We start from the raw sequence: 22,281 nt of genomic DNA, 5'->3' as shown, positions 1-22,281 counted from the left end.
GAGATTGCACCGCTATCAAGTTCAGATTGTGGGAACATACCAAGCAGTCAACGCACCCTATCTCTCATACTTCCATATTAAATTTGTGAAGCCACTTGGCAATGATCATTAAATGCATGTCAAACTTTGGTCATCCTATATAATTGGCTCAGCCATATAAATCAAATGGCTAGTAAATGCTCATAGGCATCAAAACACAAATCTCACATTGCCAAATAAATAAATAAAATTATGAAAATTAACTAAATTACAAAGGCAGAAAGGGTATAACTACTTTCAGGATAAATCTCAACCTTCGATTTGTGACTGCTACTAAGAATATTCTAGAATATTATGTGGAGGTTAAATCCCTACCATCCACCTAATAAATATTGATAATTAAATTCCAAAGCAGACATGCATATTGGTGTAATTAAAGGATAAATGATCATTAACGATAAATAATGAAATTATCCCACATTTTAGCCTTAGTTTCAAAGCCTTGATTTGAGATGCTTCATTAGCTAACTTATGTGCTCGATGATTTCTAGCTCTTCAGACAGTAAAATTCAATCCAATCAAACGACCTTACCTCTCCTTGGATTCTAGAGAATAACCTTGCCAATTTACAATCGAATGGAATCAAATGTAGTTGAAAAGCCACAGATATACCTTATGATGATTGTGGAATTTTCAATAACTACCAATTTCCTAATCCACCTTGATCTAAAAGCTCAAGTGCCTGGTAAAGAGCAAGTGCTTCAACATGATTATTTGTTGCTTCTCCAAATCCCTACTCAAAGTTGAGTTCTCTTTGTCCAACAGGATCTCTTAGGATCCCCACTCAACCCTGCCTTGCACCTGCCAATCATGTGGATGTGGATATTGCTACTAAGCAATACAAGCATGCTCATATTAGTTCAACCTCAATGTCCATGATGTCATTATTTAATTAATGAAGCCAATTCCAACAAAAAATAAAAAGAAATGACCCAAACATAAAATTCCAGGCTTATATTGGCCCTTTTTTCAAGCCTTGCTGATTTTTGGTGACATTTTTCGAAAAAAGATCACCATTTTCAGTAAACATCTCAATGTCAAAATTTGTACCAAATATCGTGATCTGAGTGAAATATCGTTTGGGTTTGACATCATGATTTTTCACGACATTGCCTATTCTTCGGCAGATTTTTCATCTATGGTTTCTTTTGTTTACTAAAAACCATGTTCTGGTATATATTCATACAAGGATGCTCCACGGCAGACCAACTTACTTCCAGCATACCAGGGGATTACAGAGGCCATCTGGATCTTTTTCTCTATCATAGGATCAGGACGCAACACCAAAGATATTGAGTCCAGAAAAAAAGCAAAAGAAAAGAATTAGTGAATGCAAACAGGTTTCAGGCCCAGTTAATTGTCATGCATGCTATTGCTTCTCTGAAAATATTAGAAAGGATTCAAGAGTCAGTATGTTTAAATTTAAAAAGACAGGTGCTTGAAATTGAGAAACATATGAAATTAGGCCAAAACAGGCACCACTTTAAGTTCTAACTAATAAAATGTTAATCCTGTATTATTTTTCTCAAGACTTTCATTACTATGATTATATAAAGACAGAAAAGATATAACCATGTAGCAGCGATGTAATAAAGAATAGAGAAGGGCCTCTAAGAGCATTTTGCGCATCAACTTATACAATTACTTGAGTTCATGCTTTAATGTTAAGCAAAGATTTGCTTGCTACAATTAAATAAAATGTGCCCTATGCTGACCCAAATTGCCAATTGTAACAAAAAGAATATACAGAAATCTTTGACAAAGCTAGTTACCTGAAGAAACCGTTCCAATCTTGCACTAGAATGTTCTGGACCCTGCCCATCATAACCATGAGGAAGAAGAACAACAAGTCCGCTTTGGCGAAGCCATTTGGCTTCTCCACTGCTTAGAAACTGATCGAAGATAACTTGTGCACCATTAGCAAAATCACCAAATTGAGCCTCCCAAAGGACCAATGAATTTGGATTTTCTGAAGAATAACCCATCTCAAAGCCTAAAACACCAAATTCTGACAAAGAGCTGCAAACATACACAAGAAGATAACAATTTGGAAAGGCATGAATGTAATGACTATAAGTTCAAGAAAACACGGGCAATATAATTCATATTATGAATTATAATAAATGTACTTTACAGCTGCAGGGCAAATGTTCTGTAAATACAGCAATGTTATCAGAACCAGACTTGTCATCAAACCGGTCAACCCCCAGACATGTGAACTGGACTGGAAACGGGAAAAAACAGATAAAAACCAGACCAGAAACAGTCAACCAAAAAATTACATAAAATATTCAAATTTTCAACAAAATAAACAACATATAAATTCATGTGCATCCATATGAATCTGAACCATTTATACACAAGTATGCAAAGCTTCTCATTATATAGCAAGAGTGCATATAAACAAAATAACACCAGGTGCAGTACATCTATGAACCAAAAGACATCAACAAAGAGGATCTAAATGACCTCTAGAGCCATGAGTAACTAAAGTGGGATAATCTAGAATCTACACTCTACAATCTGATCATATGGTACTAGTGTCTGGCCATGGTTGCATTGATAGTTGAACTCTTCACTCAAGCGATGGAAACACTGAGGCCATGACAAAGGGGTTCAATAATCAATGCAACCAACATCAAGGTATATAGAGGGCTTGGTGCTCTTGATTAAATACCTGTTCCATACCTTCAAACATGATAGAATCCAATGGAAATGTTGCAATTCTACTGATCTTGAAATCCTAAAAACTGTTAAATCCACTGAATATTGAATGGGATCTAAAATTCTAGTTTCTCCATATGAATTTGAATGAGGCTGGAACCACTCTCAAACATGTTGAAACAATTAATGGTAATGTTAAAATTTTAAAAACAGAAAAGGAAAGATTAGGAAACTGTAAAATTTCAATATTATCATTAATTATTAGGGTTAGGTTTTGTAGGGCCCTATGGGTTAGATGTTTTTCTTTCCTCTTCAGTATTTTTTCTATTTTTATTATACAAAAAAACAGATTTGGTGGTCTCTAGCCATGTTGTACAGCATTGTGCCAAACTGACCAGTTCAGTGCTTCAAGGCTGGACCCGTACTAAACAAGTTAGGTTTTACATTTTATTACTAGGATAAGATTTTTCAAGGCTCTAGGGTTAGATATTTTGATTTCCTTTCAAGTAATTATTTTATATAAAAAAAATTAAGATTTTGTGGTCTCTAACCATGTCATACAGTGCCGTACTGAAACAACTAACTTAGTGCTTCAAGGTTAGTTCTGTACAAAGCTAGCCTTGACCAGTCCGAAACATCAAACCGGAATGGTATAGCACAGAAACTAGTCAATTGGTCGGTTTTGATAACATCGATATATAGTACCCATTGTTTCTTAAAGAGGACATAACTAATGCTCACTAGTCAAGTGCAATGAGTTTGATCCAGGGGAAACAATAGGAATATGTTAAGATTGATATATTGAGTTACAGTACAAAAATAACAAACTGAAAAAAAAATAGGAACTAGGAATAGTCCACAACAAGTTGATGCAAATCTATAAAACAAGTAGAGTATTCCCAAATATCTGCAATCATGTAAACAAGTTGTGACCCCTTTTTGTAACACAATCATGTTAAAGAGTTGGGTGTTAGTGTTTAACCACTATAAACAATTACTAGGGAGCAGAGCCAATAATCCATCTTTGGGGGCCTACAAAACTATATTAGACAATGTGATGTTCTAGCTGCAGATAACGCGATGTGGTCAAAGCAACATGATTTTGGAGCACAGAAAATGAATCGAACTTTCAACACTTAGTTAATTTCTCAACAAGTGTCTTCAACAATGCAGCAGAATAAACATCAAGTTAACTTCTTCAATTATATTTCATCATCATTATGCAGCGGAAATCAATAATCATACAAGTATAACACATTTATACTTGGGAGGGGCAACACCCGTAAAGTCTGCTCGTGTCAATAATAATACAACTTCAATAATTTACAAGTGTACAATATTTTACAGCTAAGTCGTGCAGCCAACCATCGGCATACACACTTTGACAATTTTCCAAAACCTGTGTCACAGTCGTGCAACTTATCACTGCCTCTACCCACACCTGCACATTTGGAAACCCCAAGTTTAGTTTTGGCATAGCTCATTCTACCCATGTTCAGCCTCACCCAAAATCTGCACACTCCACCGGTCCATCGTGCCACTTGTGCAGAGCCCGTGCTGTCACACCCTGCCTACACGCCACATTGTCAAACTGTCGTGTTACCCGTTCAGGCCTCCATCGAACTGCCTGCAATAAGTTGTGCCCATTCACCTAAGTTTGCCGCAACACAAGTTCTACCTGCCTGTCGGCACAGGCGCATGTCCTGCACGCAGTGCGGTCGCCCGACCCAACCCAACTGCTGCTACCTACACTGCAAACCCAACCCAGTTCTACCCGTTGTAACTTCGACCCGTCCCAGCCACCTGTTATCTATGGTTCCTTCGCTTCTCTTGCTCGGCCCTTCGCACTTCGCTTGTTTCTACGATATCACCCAAGCCGAGTTCGATGTACAAATGGATCGAACTTTCCTTCAATATATACGAGTGCCCCACGCCATGGAAACTCCAAAGGACGCGACCTTTCACCTCCGTTCAAGTCGGCCCATCCACCAATTAACACGTCGGCCTACCCACTTCATAAGCATCGGCCCAACTCCAAATTCCATGTCGACCCGTCATATAAGTGCTGCTCGGTCGGCCCATCCAACCGCACGCTCAACTCCTCACTTCAGTCGCACATACTTCCCCGCACTCAGTCGTATCGGTTAACTTGAGCGTGCACCCACTTGGGCGCCCAACTAGGGTTGCCTAACGCGACCCTCGCCCAACACACCATCTCATCGCACATCCGCCCGTCGCACGTCTCTTGTTGGTTGCACGCTCATCGCACTTCTCCAATCGGTCACACGTCACGATGGGCGGGCGCACCCGCTATAGTGCGTTCACTCATCGCACTTAACCAAAAGTCATGTCAAGTCGCCTCCACCACGCGCTCTCCACCCGAGTTGGTCAACACGGGTGCCCATACATTGCCGCCCCCGTTACAACTCGATCACACATCTACCTGATTCGGGGCCCTGTCATCCTCCCCCACTCTAAATAAGCTTGTCGTCCTCGACAACACCGTCAAACATCACAAAGTATTGCTGGCTCCAACATCCAATGTCCATGATGCCCAACTCTGCTCATCATCGCATAAACCTCCATCAAGGCTCATGACTCCATGAAACGGGAAAGTCTCCTTTATCCATGGTCTTCAACCACATCTGTGGCAATCTCTACATGCTGCCCCGCCATGGAAGGTTGGTCCCTCCAACTCAAGCTACATGCTCTTACTGCAACACATATCGTGTCGACTCACCATGTATCGTCATCATGTGAACTGCTGCCATGATACTCCAACTCAACTCAAGCATATCTCAATACACTGTTAGGCCTCATGACTCGAACTAGTTGGGTAGCTAATCCAACCATCACGTCCAAACCATGAGAATGCACATCCTCATGTCATCGTCAGTTGTTTCCCTTAGCGTCCTGTAACAACATCAACTTGATCAAGAATCCATCCCATCACCATCAAAGTGTAAAGTACACCATGCCCAGGTCCATGAAGTGGTATTCATCTCATCCACACCATGTTATCCATCAAGTATCGAATAAACCATATTCAGGTCCATGAAATAGTCTCCATCATATCTACAATATGTTGTCCATGATGCTGGTGACCATGTGCTACCTATCAATCAGTCATCATCCATGTGTGAGAGGTTCATCTCCTCAAATCAATCAATAACTCCTCCCATCAATCCACTCTCAATGTGCCATATCCAAGTCCATGAAGAAACCTCCATCTCATCTGCAATATGCCAACCATCAAATCTGTCAAAGGGGCAAGTCTACCCCTGCCTCATCACCTCATCCATGTGCCACCTATTGTCATAGACCAATCAGCGATCATGTCTATCAAAGCGGTCAAGTCTCATTGACTCAACCCATGCCTTTGTGCTGCCACCAAGGCATTCCCCCATCGCTACAAGTCCATCAACTCCAAAGTGTCTCATCTCTATTATCTCCATCAAGTCACTCCTCACGAACACACCCCATAAATGTGCCCAAGGTATGCATCCCATACTGCATCAAAGTCAAGTACACCTCTAACCTCAGCTCCTCAACGAACCAGATACTCCAAGACCACCATAATATGAAGTCTCCATCAGCTGTAACTCTCTCAAGTCATCATGAGCTCCCATGAATCATCTCCATCCAACATCTCAGCAAACATACTTGACTCGGTCTCAAGTGCCACTGCAAGACGCCTTTGCACTCCATGTTGTTGAAGTTTCTAAGTTTACTTAGTTAGAAACTCTCCATGTACTTTATCTGATTTATTCCTATCTACTTGTTATTTTCCTTAACAAGTTATTTACAATGTAAATACTGAAAATAAACACTAGTGCATGTTCAACATATTACAGATCAGTAACTAAAAGAAACAAGAACAAACACACCATATGACACCATTAATTTTGGACTAATGTCCCTAGAAAAACCCAATGCGGGAAAACTAGTGCAGCTATCTGAGGGTTTTCTTATTAAGCAATATCAGAGCACAATCTGAGTGTCGAAACTGGCCTACCCAACAGAGAATTTCCTTGGCAGTAATACCTCTTAGTTTCTGACAAATCTATTGGCTGAAACCCTGGATAATCCTTCCGGCAGCTACTCAACACCAATCTGCCCCAGAAACCCCAGTGTTGGCCCTGTGTCAACCCCAGGAGGCCCTGCGTCAGCTCTCTGAGCCTCTGCATCAGCTACGCTGGCCCCTCTGGTGCTCTACGCAACACTTAGCTGCCTCTGTGTGGCCTTGCGTGAGCACTGGCTGCTCCTACGTCTCTCTCTCTCTCTGCTTTGTTGCTCTCCCGGCATTATCTCTGTCTCTCTGTCTCTTTGTACTCAACTCCCCTCAGCTGCTCTCCGATCACTGATTCTATCTCTCTTAGCAAACCTCGCTCTAGAGAATAGAATGACTGATCACTCTAGTGTATTCTCCAAATGACCCTCAAGCCTCCTCTTATACTTGTCCTGTTGACATATCAACGGCCGAGATTAAGTCCCTAATCAACAACTAAGATTAGATCTAGCTTGATCCATGTCTTTTGGACGATTCTAACACAAATTCATATTAATACACATTAATATTTTATTTTCCCTATGTTTAGACTTAGGGACTCCATTAAAAATATTAATTATTTTAATATCTCCTGATCTGTTTAGAATCTGCCCAAACCCTTTCTAGGTATTGGAGATCTCATGTGCCCCAACCTCTCCACCAAATTTCGTGGCTAGAGCACATCTGATGCTACCCCAAATCAACACGTGGTATGAATACTCTCATAGGCTGCTCATAAAACAACCATGGCCTTGTTGTACCAATGTGCACAACATCCCCTTTGGCTCAACTGTAAAATGTCTCCATGTCGCATCAGCGAGTCCATCCACACAACATCCCTGTCTTGGCACTCCTCCCAGGATGCCCATAAGTGACATCTCTATAAGTGCTCCTGCATAATGTCCCTGCACGAAGTCTGCCATGCTCCATCTATCCAACTCGATGTCCATGACTTCAGTTGCCCATGTTGTCCATCTTAGTGGACCCATCACAACTTCGATCATCACATCCTCGTTCTCAACCAAAGTTTAGTGCCCTCGGTCACTCAAACTTCATATCACATCATATCATATCATGTCACAGGTTCCTCCCATCACCGTTGCCTCCCCCACTAAAGGTCCACCAAGACTGCCTCTTGGTCTCAATTGTGAAGAAGTCCACCCAAGTATCATATCATCATAACTCTGGTGTGCCCTTCCTCCAATCTGTCCATGAGTCATGTCGGGCACTTAGCCAATTCTCCATATGGCTAAGCATGACTCATCCATCGCAAAGTTCATCATGTTCCTCCCTTGTCACGAGCATTTGCACCTTCTGCCATAAGGTCACAAATTGCCTCAACAAGTTTCGCAACAATCCATGTTCCTTACCTCAATGCACAAGGTCTCATCGTAGTCATCCATGGTAAGGTAGCTCATCGCATTGGCAAACTCCCTTTGCCCATCCTTGCATATGGCCCATCCTCCAAAAGCTCCAATGAAACACAAGTAATACCAATACTTACTTCATCATGAGGCTCCTCCATGTGAGTGCCTTCATCCATCAATGAGACCAAGAGGCAGTCTTGGTGGACCTTTATTGGGGGAGGTAGCGATGATGGAAGGGACCTATGACATGATGTGATATGAGGTTTGAATGACAGAGGGCACTAAACCTGGTCGAGGACGAGGATGTGATGACCGAAGTTGTGATGGGTCCACTAAGATGGACAACATGGGCAGCTGAAGTCATTGACATCGAGATGGATAAATGGAGCATGGCAGACTTCGTGCAGGGACATTATGCAAGAGCATTTATAGAGATGTCACTTATGGGCATCCAATGAGGAGTGTCAAGGGAAGGATGTTGTGTAGATGGACTTGTTGATGCAACATGGAGATACTTTACAATTGAGCCGTTGGGGATGTTGTGCACCTTTGTACAACAAGACCATGGTTGTTTTATGAGCAGCCTATGAGAGTATTCATACCACATGGTGTGCAATGGCATTTGAGACCGAGACAGGTATGCTTGCAGAGATGTTGGATGGAGATGATTCATGGGAGCTCATGATAACTTGAGAGAGTTGCAAGTGATGGAGACTTCATATTATGGTGGTCTTAGAGTATCTGGTTCATTGAGGAGTTGAGCTCAGAGGTGTACTTGACTTTGATGCAGTATGGGATGCATACCTTGGGCACATTTATGCGGTGTGTTCATGAGAAGTGACTTGATGGATATGATAGAGACGAGACACTTTAGAGTTGATGGAGTTGCAGTGATAGAGATGCCTTGGTGGTAGCACTTGGGCATGGGTTGAGTTGATGAGACTTACCACTTTTGATAGACATGGTAGCTGGGTCTATGACCGTGAGCAGCACATGGATGAGGTGACGAGGTAGGTGTATACTTGCCCCTTTGACAGATTTGGTGGATGGTGTTAATCTAGGTTGTCATTGATGTCAATATAGCAGTGTTTGTGATGGAAAATTCTTGTGACATGTGTGGTTTCCCATTGATGCCCTTTGATCATAACACTGCTCATGGAGGATCCAAGGATTGAATACAGACATAATAGAAACAATGGAACCGAGGAGTAAAGAAGAAAACAACGGAGGAGCATAAACAGAGTTATCGGAGAAATCGTATCAGCAGTATATAATATCGAGAAGGTCAAAGAAATGAAGTGACGATGAACGGGAACTGTCGGATCCTTGAGATCGGTGGATATTAATGGCAGAAGAAAATGGCGGAGGAATAGATCTGGACCATTAGATCGACAGTGATCAGCAACTGCGGGAGGTAGGAGTGTATGGATTTCCTGATCGTGGTTGAAGCCCCGCGTTCACTCTTAGCCGTCGATCTCATTTTCAAACTTTTCGGTCACAGTCAACTGCGGGGGGATAAGCCATTGTTAATCTGCGTGCTGGCTGGAGTCCCGCGAGTCGTAGATTTGATGGCCTCTTATATCCAATGGATATCGGGTCATAAAGTGATCGGGCTTTAATTCACTAAGTTGCGGACCCGATGGTCCTATTACAACACGCCCTAAAGAAATATCGCATCCGCTCCGTTGGTAGTAGGGGAATCAGCTATGTTATGTGCAAACCTCCGAAAGTTGCGATTCGCCCATCCGAGCGTGGGCCAGCCCCAAGTTCTATCTATATAGTTCCCCAGGCAAGACATCCAGAGAAGGTGGTTGGGTTAGTGAGTTAGGCCAACCGAGGGATGAAAGCTGTAAGGGAGGGATGAAAGCTGTAAGGGAGTTCCATCCTTCAGGCAGGTTGAGGCTTGATTCCATCCTCGTGACTTCCGGCTAGGACTACTTTTATATAAGAACCTATGTGTTTCAGTAAAAGGAACAACAGTCGATTCAAAGAAAGACCGCTTGCCTCCTTGGTGGTTGTGGTGGTGACTATCAATATGGTACTGACTATCAATATGGTACCTTTTCTTTATAACACGTGCCCTGTTACTGAGCGAGCGAGCGAGTCAGTGAGTCAATGAAGGGACTGATAGCCAGTGATAAGGATCGGGATTAAAGGTGATGACGTGGCATGTGGGACCTCCATGTGGGTATAGCAGCTCTTATATGGTTTCCGTGAAAAATCAAGTCTATGGATAAAAGACTCTCTGATATATAATTTTAATAGACAAGTCGGCCCCTTCACCTTTTGAACGAGTCGTTTCGATTCATTGGCAAAACTCATACATATATACATATATATATATATATATATATATACAAGTTGAAACGATTCATTTAAGCGAGGCGTATCAGGCATCTATCACAGAGAATAAGGAAAGTTCACAACTTGTGAACTAGAAGAAACAGAGGAAGCCGATGGTCTGGCAGATGCAGAAGGTGCAGTAGAAGCTGAAGGTCTGGTAGACACAGAAGGTGCAGTAGAAGCTGAAGGCCGAGCGAAGAAGGAAGCTGAAGACAGAGTGGGAGGACAATCTTTTTGACCTGATTCATCTTGAAAGATAGGGTCGGAGCCCTTGGGGTTGATACCTCAGAATTGGAAGGATTGGTGTCCTTGGAGTTGGTGCTCCTAAATCCAAGGTTGGTGCCTTGATAAGATAGGGTCGAAGCCCTAGAGGTCAGAGCCTCATCAAAACCAAGTTGGAGCTTGGAACACATTTATATTGTATTTATTATTTTATTCAATAAAATTATACTTATACATTTCTCTATTTAAATTGTGAAGAATTAAACTGGTAATAATAACAATTGAAAGAAAATACTGATTCACCCCCCCCCCCCCCCGCCTCAGTATTTCCAACAGATGGCATATTGCATATTGAGATTTCTTCATGGACCTGGATATGGCACATTGAGAGTCGGATTGATGGGAGGAGCTCTTGTTCGATTTGAGGAGAGGAACCTCTCACACATAGATGATGATGCTTAGATGGATGTGATTGGCTAGTACATTACCACCACACATGGACATTAGCACCGATGATAGCATGTTGCAAATGAGATGGGGACTACTTCATGGACCTGGGCATGGCTTGCTTTACATTTGGATAGAGATGGGATGGATTCTTGATCGAGTTGATATTGTGACAAGATGCTAGAGAAATGACCGATGATGGCATGAGGAGGTGCATTCTCATGGTTTGAGCGTGACAGTTGAACTGGCCATCTAACTATAGTTTGAGTCATGGGGGCTATAGCAGTGTACTAAGATATGTTTGAGTTGGTTAGGAGTATCATAACAATGATAGCATGTAGCTTGAGTTGGAGGGACCAGCCTTCCACGATGGGGCAGCATCTGGAGATTGCGACGGATGTGGTTGATTGCGACGGATGTGGTTGATGATCATGGATTGAGGAGACTTTCCCATTCATGGAGTCATGAGCCTTGATGGAGGTTTGTGCGATGGAGAGCAAAGTTGGGCAGCATGGACATTGGATGTTGGAGCTAGCAACACTTTGCGACGTTCTGATGATGATGGTGTTGTCAAGGACGACAACCTTATTTAGAGTAGGGGAGGATGTCAGGTCCCCGAGTCGGGTAGACGTGTGATCGAGTTGTAACAAGTGCGCCCATGTGCAACTGATGCTCGTGTTGACCAACTCAGGTGGAGAGCGCGCAATGGAGACAGACATGACTTTCCGTTAAATGCAATGGGTGAATGCACTTATAGCACGCGCGCCTATATTGGGCGAGTGCCCGCCCATCGCGACGATGGACCAGTTGGAGAAGTGCGACGAGCGTGTGACGGGCAGATGTGCGACGAGATAGTGTGTTAGGCGATGGGTTTATCGGGCGACCCAAGTTGGGCGCACGGGTGGGCACGCGCCCAAGTTAACTGACAGGGTCGAGTGTGGAGAAGTATATGTGACCGAAGTGTGGAGTTGAGCGTCGGCCTGCCCACTTCATAAGCATCGGCCCAACTCCAAATTCCATGTCGACCTGTCGTATAAGTGCTGCTCGGTCGGCCCATCCAACCGCACGCTCAACTCCTCACTTCGGTTGCACATACTTCCCCGCACTCGGTCGTATCGATTAACTCGAGCGTGCACCCACTTGGGCGCCCAACTAGGGTTGCCTAACGCGACCCTCGCCCAACACACCATCTCATCGCACATCCGCCCGTCGCACGTCTCTTGTTGGTTGCATGCTCATCGCACTTCTCCAACCGGTCACACGTCACGATGGGCGGGCACACCCGCTATAGTGCATTCACTCATCGCACTTAACCAAAAGTCATGTCAAGTCGCCTCCACCACGCGCTCTCCACCCGAGTTGGTCAACACGGGTGCCCATACATTGCCGCCCCCGTTACAACTCGATCGCACATCTACCTGATTCAGGGCCCTGACATCCTTCCCCACTCTAAATAAGCTTGTCGTCCTCGACAACACCATCAAACATCGCAAAGTATCGCTAGCTCCAACATCCAATGTCCATGATGCCCAACTCTGCTCATCATCACATAAACCTCCATCAAGGCTCATGACTCCATGAAACGGGAAAGTCTCCTCTATCCATGGTCTTCAACCACATCTGTGGCAATCTCCACATGCTGCCCCGCCATGGAAGGTTGGTCCCTCCAACTCAAGCTACATGCTCTTACTGCAACACATATCGTGTCGACTCACCATGTATCGTCATCATGTGAACTGCTGCCATGATACTCCAACTCAACTCAAGCATATCTCAAGTGGATGGGCTATTCTATGGTTGAGATCTTTGCTTACTCTTCATCTGTCACTATCACCATTACTGTTGTTCTACCATATTAGCTTTGGGGTCATCCTAAGTGGCCCTTACCACTGGACACAAGTCCTTTGGGTGCCTAATAATGGTAGCCCTAAGTCCTAACGACAGATCAATTCACCTGTTAAAGGAGTTGATTCTACTCAACAACGTTGACTTTACTGATTGCAAGAACAATAGTCCCACTAAAGGCCCCAGAAAAGTTTGTAACAATGGTATTTAACAAAGTAATAATCTAACCTATAATGAAAATATGTTGACATCTCCTTTGATAAATAAGCTAAATTCTGTGATGAAATATGAAGCACACACTACTCGGTTATGTCATGGGCCATCTTCTTTCAGAAGCCATAATTTGGACCCAAGTTAAGGAGGTTTGGAGCCACATGAATGGCAGTGCCCTAACAAAGGGCTTTTTTCTTCTACCTTTTAAAAAGTTGTTCACTGTAATTGCTTCTTTTATCTTGGTTGTGTTAAAATGCCATGGTAACTCTAACAGCTTTGGTTGAAAACTTCTCCACTAAGCAACGTGCTCAATTTTGTCGTCTAATGTGGGTTGAGTTCCCTAGGCTACATATGCAGTTTTGGAGGTCCAAGGCCATATATTTGCACCCCTTAGTGGAAATAATCATATGCCTAGCTAGTTATTTAACCCTATGACCCCAAATGAGAGTTTGCTTAAAGGTTAATCTATCAAAAACACTTAAGGAATGTGTTTACAATGTACATATGGGTTGAGGACAAGGTATCCTAATAGCCCTTGAGGTATATAACCACCTAAATAATTGTTTTTTTTCTTTTGTGAAAGTCCTAGCGATAGAATCCAAAATTGACCCTTATGACCATGCAAGATGCCCTTGTTGCTCTTGTCAGCTTGATCCCTTGATCTCAAGAACCAAATGCCTATCAAGCCAATAGCACAAATGGTTAGGTTCAAGTGATTCAAAAGGACTCTCAAAATTGATCATAGTCCCCAAGTCTCAAGCTACTAAGCAAACTACAACTCCAAGGCCAATAAAGAATAAACACACAACCACAGGAATCGAGAAGGAGAATGTGCACCACACTCCAAACACTCTCTCAAGGAGTGAGTCAAAGGATGCACTATTTGCCCCCCTCCTGAATTCTTAGGCTACCCCAGACAATGAGGATGCATTGAAGTCAATCAAGGTCTAAACCATGGATGACAAAATTGAAACCACTAAGCTCAAAATCCTAGTTTCAAATCCATTTAGTTAATTTCTCATAATGAATGATCACATAGAAGAAGAGAGGGATGTAACCTTCTAATGATAGCGGCTTCACCCATGTTTAAAATCCATGGTTTGAAATATTAGAACTTTAATTTCTTGTTTAAATACTCGTGTTTGCAAGAAGTTAAAATTGCTCTTTTTATTCTTAAAATGACCTCGAATGTTGTCTGGAAAAATGATTATGCATTTTTCTCTAAAGGCTAAGAGGATGTTGTCATGCTCATATCCCCCATCTTTTCTTTTATTGCCAAAGATAGGGATATCAACCCCATATAGTGCTTGGTTTGGGTTTCATTTAACTTACATGGTCTAATCTTAGGCTTGGCCAAATTTATATTGTCCAATGAGGCAAAGGAGAGAGTTGCCTTTCGAGACTAGCTAATTTAAGAACAATTTGAGACTCATTGGTTCCTCCATGATTATTTAAATATGGTTGAAACACAATATCACAAGGAGGATATACCATTGGCTCGAGTTCCCTAAGGGGAAAAGGTTTCCTAAAACACCCTCAACACTAGACTTGGCCTCTAAAGACTAAACCAATTTAGAAGAAAGGATCACATGTTTAGGGGATGCCATATCTTGACTTACATTCTTCTTGAGAGGATATGAAGGCAAATTATCTTCAATTAGGTGTAAACATCATTAAGCAGTTAATGTTGAACTAGAACAACTTAGTCAAAAGTTGTGGCTCATCTCATTCAATAAAGAGCTTCAGGCCAATGTCACCAAAATCAAAAACATTTCTTTGAAGGTGGATCAGATCTAGGGACTGACAAACAAAGGTCTTCTTTAAAGCCTCAGCCTCCAAAGAAGTAGTTGAAGACATTTGTGCTCAAAATGGAAAAGGGGAATAAAAGGACATTGAGAAGGAATTTGTGCGCCACTACAAATTGGAGTTCCAATCCCAAGCACCTGTGAAGGAGCCTAATGTTGTTATGCAAACTTGTTTCGATACGGCCTCACATCAATGTGCCAAGGGACAAGTAAGATTTGGGAAGCAAGCCTTGATAGGGTTAATTGAAAACCGCCTTGATGGCAACAGGGAACTACAAGTCTTCTGGACCAAGTAGATTTCCATGTGAATTTTACAATGCCAACTAGGAATTTTGCAAGCAAGAGCTCTTATAAGTGTATATGGAAACAATCATAAACCAATCACTACGATCTCTCATCTAAAGAAGGTCTCATCAAATTTATCTCTAAGTTGAGTGACATTGAGCAAATAATAAGTAGGAAAACCATTATTCTCTTAAACATCTCCTATAAAAATCTAGCCAAGGATGGCAAAGATATTACTTTTATCAAGCACCACTTCATCCCGAACATTGTTATTATTTTCCAAGACACATTTTCTTGAACCTTTGACCTCTCTCTCCATCAACAAAAGTTAGTCATGTTAGATTTTATCAAACCTAACATCGGTAAATTATTAACATAGCAAAAGCGAGATCTATTGAAAAACTTACACAGCTAGGTTCTTGGCTTAGTTAGCGAAAGCAAAAAATAGAATAACCAATCTCACAAAACACGACACACAGAATCTACCTTATCAAAGTTTTTCATTAATAGTCCAAACTTACTTGGGTTCTCATCCTGGGATAATGGCCCAACTGAGGAATAACTTACAACCTTGGATCAGATTCGGTTGATCAACCCTCCTTGGCTAATCTCGATCTCCTCGTTGCCCTTCCTCAAACCCAACAACCCCTCTCAATATTTTGTTGTTGTAGTGTGTCTTCTCTCTCTCCCTAGCTTTTCTTTTATAACTTTACATTGAGCTAAATCCCTAACCCTAATCTCCAAAGTGATTGACGGCCAAGATTAAATCTCACTTCACTTGAGATCAAAGGCTAAAAGATTAAAACTTGTTCACTAAAGTAATTTACTTTACTTTTCCTAAGTTTACTTTAGCTCAATAAGTCAACATAATAATATGTGCTTTTACCTAAGTTAGACCTAGGTTAAGTTACATTAGCAACTTGCTCACACTAGAGCAAGTACTTAAGGAGACTGTGGCCGACTTTTGCACGCCTAGACACATATGCCTGTGTAGAAGTACCTGCCCAAGGTACAAACATCAACAAGTCCCCATCAACAAAGGTAAGTCCAAGAAGGTTGTCCACTCAACACCACTTTATATGCCACACTAGTAAAATATCTAGGCTACCTTATCCATAGTAGAATGGTTGGGTGGTTAATGGCACTCCCTTGATGTGTCCTTCATGATTGTTCTCAAAGATCAAGCTTCTATAGAAAACACCATGCATTGTCTCCATATGTTTTGTGAGGCCTCTTTTCTACAACCAAATGAGCCAAATCCTAAAGCTTTAGACAAACTTCCACCTTGGTTGGCCATCCAAGATTGGTCATAGATTCAACCTAGGCAATTTTTCAAATTACTAGTGATTCCAATTGCATCTTAGGCCTCTCTTGAAGAATTTTGTGATGTGGTTGTGTACAAGTGGAGAAAAATCTATAAATGGATATAACCAACCCCACAATTTTTGTTGCTAAAGTTGAAATTTGCACTAAAGTACTTACGACAACTCATGTCCATTACTCTTCTTATTCAACTACTTCTATTGTTTCTTACCAAAGATTAGAAAAGATTCTTCTAATCTTTTCTAAGTTGGATGGGTCATTGAAATTCCTTGCATGGAAAAGGAGGATAGACATAGTCTTCTAAGAAGGTGAATTCATTGAACATAGTAAAAGGTCTCCTTGCAAACATGAAGGCATTTTACCAAATACAATTATCTTACCAAAGTATAGAAAAGATTCTTCTTAATTTTCTATGGTCTAATGGTAAGGGATTTCACAAGGTAAACTAGAACACACTTTGCATGTTGAGGGAAATTGGAATAGTGAGGTGTGGGCATTATCAATATTCATACCTAGACTCGAGCTATGTCTAGAAAGTTTTGCTCAAAAATTATATTTTAATGATGCCCATTTGGAAAAAAAATCTCCGAAGGGCCTCAACTTCATACACTTATAACTACTTTGGCACAAGTTCAAATGCACCTATGTAGGTTAGAGTGTTTACAAGTCTTGGGGGCTAAGTTGCAAATGTATGGGCACATGGGTACGAGTATGAATACAAGTGCAACACTTTTTGAAACAGGGGATGGGGGGGCATCATAATACACATATCAAATATTTATATAGAAATATCAAAAAATAATAATAATAATAATAAAACATCTCAAATTAATGTAAAGTTGTTAATCAATAATTATTCAAATTCATTTTAGTTTCAAACCATTCTAGTCTCAAACAATCCATTCATTGATTTTCATTCAACAATGAACAATGCATCCAAAACCAAAAAAAAAAAAAAAAAGAGAAAACTTAAACATTGATCATTCTCATAGTTAACTGATAGAAAAGTGGTGGACTAATACTATTGTGTCTTAATTTTGGAACCATGTACATATAAAAATTGACCAATGACATTCATACAAAATTGAAAAACAACATAATTTTGTATTAGTAGTCAAGATTCCATATTCTCTACAACTTCAGCATCATCCTCAGACAACAAGTTGTCTAAGTAATCATTGTTCTCAAGCATAGAGTTTTCTTTTAGAACTATAGCTAGAAGTTAAGACCTTTTTTGGGGAATTTCATAAAATGGGCTCTAACACTTGTATATGTGCAATTTTTATGCATATGAAAACGTGCACCTTATCATTTATGCCTCCCCTACACCTTTTTACCTCTTCATTCTCTCATAGTATTTCTACAACATATATTGAGCATTAAAATTCCTTCCCTATACAAACATGGTGTGGAAATGACAAACATAAAATTCAACAAGTTGAAATTATTGAGAAATCAATGCTAGTAGGATTAGGGTTAGATTTCTCTTTCTTGATAAATTACTTGTGAATTATGTTGGCTTCTTTTACTTATTTGTTATATTATCTTTCATCAAGCAATTACCAAATTATGTGTGCATGAAGATCACAAAAAGACAATACATAAGATGTAGGCACTCTGCCAGGGCAAAATCCCTATCTAGGGGAAAACCCAGTCAAAATCTCTTCCTTCAATAGTTTTCCTCTAGACTCTTCAATCTAGACAAAGACCTCCACAACAAGCCAACCTCTCCTTATTTGATCCAACCTTCGACTTAGTATTGGCACTTTAACCCTAGCAACTTTGATTTGGCAGCTTCCGACATTAGTAACAGCTTTGACTTGGTAGCTTCCGGCATCAGTAGCAGCTTCGACTTGGCAACTTCCAGCATTAGCAGCAGCTTCGACTTTTACAAGGAGACTTCGATCCCCTAAACTAGCCCACACGAAAGAGAAAGAGAAAGACACCAACACTTCGATTTTTTTCTTCCCTTCCTCCTTGACCAAACTCGCACTCCTTTTAGACTCTTCCTTCAACTTCGCACTTTTTCCCAGCTTCCAACTTCCAAATATCAAACTATGTGTGAGAGAGATGAGATGCTCAAATGAAGTTGAACTGCCTTGTATATATAACCTTCCAATGAGGTCAAATTGCCTTCCTTGAGGCCAACTTAATCTTCTTGAGGCCGACTTGGTGTGGAGGTTACATAATTCATTTTTGACTCAAAAATAATTCCTTTTACATCGTTCGAAAGCCCAAGAAGGGTCTCATAAAATATACAATGACTCTAACGACTCTTTCTTAATCCTAGGAGTTCACAATGGGGACTTTGACAAATAAAATAATGACCCAAGCATGAAAACCATGCTTTAAAAAGTCATTGTAACAATAATAAAAATTATTTTGACAAATACATTTTATGAAGACCGAACCTAGTTACATTTTTCAACACTCCCTTTGAACTAGGAAGGTATTCATACGGAAGATCTCAAACTATATGAACTATGAAGAGTTTAGGCACCGCAATGCCATGGACTAGATTCCTGACCAGGAAAATCTATCCAAGGTCTCTCAAAAGTTTAGGCATCGCAATGCCACGGAATAGATTCCTGACCAAAGCAATCTATCCAAGTGGGACTTGTTACCCACCACTTTGCAGGTAATATCCCTAGGAGAGAAGTTTTTTCCCCAAGATGGTCCTCAGCCAGCAACCCCTTGTAGCCACCAACCCCTTGCAGCCACCAGCTAACTCATTGTGTCATTTCTCCGCCACCTGAGCCAACCATGTGGTCCCTCGCCCATCTGCCATGATCCTATGTTTGAAGGTGGGCCTCCCGAACTTAAAGGTATGCCTTATCATTTGGAAATTGAGTATTGTAGTTTGTTTATCATGGACACTTCTGGGTGTGGATTAATGAGGGGATTCGACGGAAAGAATGGACTAGGTTTGTGTTCTTGTCCCCTTTTAGGTATTAAACTTGGATTCTAGTCCCATGGGATCTCTTTTACTGACCATTTGGATCTAGGGATGGTATTTCATGGGAAACCCTGATTTTTGTTGCGTACTCCTACTCCCTTATCCTCTTATATTACCCTCTTTCCATTCATTACTACCCCATTCATCATTTCTCCCACCTGGGTCCACATAGGGTTAGCTTGCCCCTTGCCCACACCTTGGGTCATGGCCTGGAATGAAGCCCGGAGGTTGATGCAGCTAAAAAGAAAGATAAAAACATATTTGGCCACACTCAACAGGAAAACGTACCACAAAATGCAAAATATGGTTGGGACAAATACATTTAGCATGTGGGCAAAAGCCAATACATGAGCTCTACTCCATCCTCATGGCCATCACCTTGGTTCCTACAGGTTCTATGAACCTCCTTCATCATATAGGAACCCATGATTGTGCCAACCCCTGGTGGGCAACAAACCGCCCTACCTTTAAAGGGGGTATTCATTGCTATATCTTAAACATCATGCTCTTACCCCTTGAGCCCCGAGCAGTTAATCAAAAGAAATCATAAAAATGCAAAAAGAATATAAAGAAGGGTGGAAAAATCAAGGCCGAGGCACCTCATGTACCACGATTTCTCCCTCCTATACATTATAAACCCAAGTGAGGGCTTCCCTCTTATTAGCTACCCTTGTACCTCAGCATGTGACCCAGCGCTGCCCCTTCTCATCCCCTACTTCATTCACCTATCTATCACATGCCACCAACTTTTGAAGGATGTACATTGAATATATTATCACCTTTAGAAGTAGAAACCACCTAATAGGATTTTTGGTCAACCCCATTTGGAGTTTAGGAGACATTGGCACATCCCGTAGCCCATTATGGAAGGGCGGGCCATTATGAAGTCCCCACTTGTGGTCCATGATCGGTAAGCTCATTTACTTGATTTCTCTAATGACTTGTTGTACTGGAAGGCTAGGGGATGCATTGGATCTTATGCAGGATTGCAAACAGTCTCCATCTTGGGTTTGGTCTTCCTATATGGGGTCCTAATCCTCCAGAGGGTTACATTGGCACATGTAGGGTGTGCGTTGAGAACCATGGGCCTCCACAACAGCAGACATCACTCCATGGATCCCCGCGACCATTCAGAGATTGCTCGTGGTTCACTAAAGCAACAAAACTTATGGCTTGTTCACTTTAATGTAAAAATACGCAAAAGGTATTTGTAATAATTTATTTATATATATATATAATGTACAAGGATGCTTGAATGCTACAATGAGGACCCGTTTATATACTTAGGCAAGTGTCCTTTCATGATTGGGCATGTCTTTTAGACATGCCTTTTCACTTAATTAATAACTATTTAACATAATCATTACTTGATTATTTATTTTCACATTTATTTATATTTATTGTTATTTTATATAATTTATATTTGTAACATTGCCCCTTCCTTCAAAAGTTGTCCTCAAAGCTTTAATGCTGGCAATTTTCTTCACTTGTGTTTGTCATCTCGATAGATATAATTCGTCAATCGTCTCGACATGTAGCTCATCAGTGATATTCCCTTGGATTTCCCCTTCTTCTTTTTTTATTAATAAATAATAATAATAATTTAATTAATTAAATTAATTATATATATCCTGTAACTTTTATATATATATATATATATATAGTTGTTATTCACAAAAGCTCGAACTAATCAACGGTTCCCACTGTTTGACTACCAACATGAGTCTTGACCCGGTGGTCACCAAATGGCGGCAGAGACATGTTTCGGGCAGCAAATTGGACAACATCTCAGCAGCGTATTGGGCAATACCAGGATCACTGCACAACCATGTATTCGTACTAGAATACAGCGTAGTAGAACAAGACGACAGCGGCAGGGTAGTCAATTGAACAGTCGACCACACAGTCAATGACAGGAACAAAATAGGGATGGCGTGGACGGCCATGACCAACAACCAGTGGTCACTCTCTACATTCTCTCGCTCTGCTAACCAAGCCCTCTCAAGAAATAATAGGACCGACGTCGATTTTTCTAGCAGGGGTATTGCTCGTCATCCACCTCCATGGATTCAACCCCAACTTGAGGATCATCATCAACTTGAGTGTCATTAATTCAGGGGTCTCTAGATGGCTCGGAGTTCGAACCCTCGCCATTCGAAGCTAGCTTAACGACCATAGAAACGCATAAGTTTTTCATAAACTTTGGATTTTTCTCTTCCTCTCGGCCCCGATTAGAGTTCTTCATGTTATCCACGAGGTGAAAACCATCAGCATTGAGTATGTAAAAGATCAATTCGCCCCCCACGATGTTGAGAGTTTGCAGAGGATCCTGCTGTGAACCATGAAAGCTCATCCTTCTTATTCTTGTTAAGAGAAAGATTAGATGAGGGCGGAATTTAGGAAATTTTATTAGCAACGGTATCCTTTAAAGACTGCAGACTACAATTCGATAGAAGGTTGAGTCTCAGAGTCTCCCTCCCATTAACTGATCACGCTATATCACCTAGAAGATTAGGGATGATCTCCCCCCCTCGTCGGAGCGCTAGCCTTTTTGACCTACATAGCATGGTGTTGGATTCCCTCAGTCAATAAATACATGTATGAGTGGAGCTCTCGTGATTAGACAGAACATCTAGCTTTACCATGTTGTTCAGTTTTCTTTTCGACTAATCTGGTAGATCAAATGTTTGCACACTTCTTTTCTCAAGATCATAACTGAACTCT

General features: G+C 41.3%; 1 protein-coding gene across 1 annotated transcript in view; it reads right to left on the bottom strand.

Moving 5' to 3' along the window:
• The window catches only part of LOC149189005 (uncharacterized), a 108,739-nt gene that overhangs the window by 67,202 nt on the left and 19,256 nt on the right, over positions 1-22,281 (bottom strand). Inside the window, exon 5 of the mRNA XM_089411746.1 lies at positions 1,812-2,058. Within this exon, the coding sequence (XP_089267872.1) occupies positions 1,812-2,058 (247 nt within the window). The remainder of the gene's footprint in view (positions 1-1,811; positions 2,059-22,281) is intronic.

The sequence above is a fragment of the Pinus tabuliformis genome, chromosome 3_1 (genome assembly GCF_031772625.1).
Source record: "Pinus tabuliformis cultivar Carrire ecotype Pingquan chromosome 3_1, CPIR1, whole genome shotgun sequence".
Classification (NCBI taxonomy): Eukaryota; Viridiplantae; Streptophyta; class Pinopsida; order Pinales; family Pinaceae; genus Pinus; species Pinus tabuliformis.
This window is presented reverse-complemented; position numbering and strand designations above follow the sequence as displayed.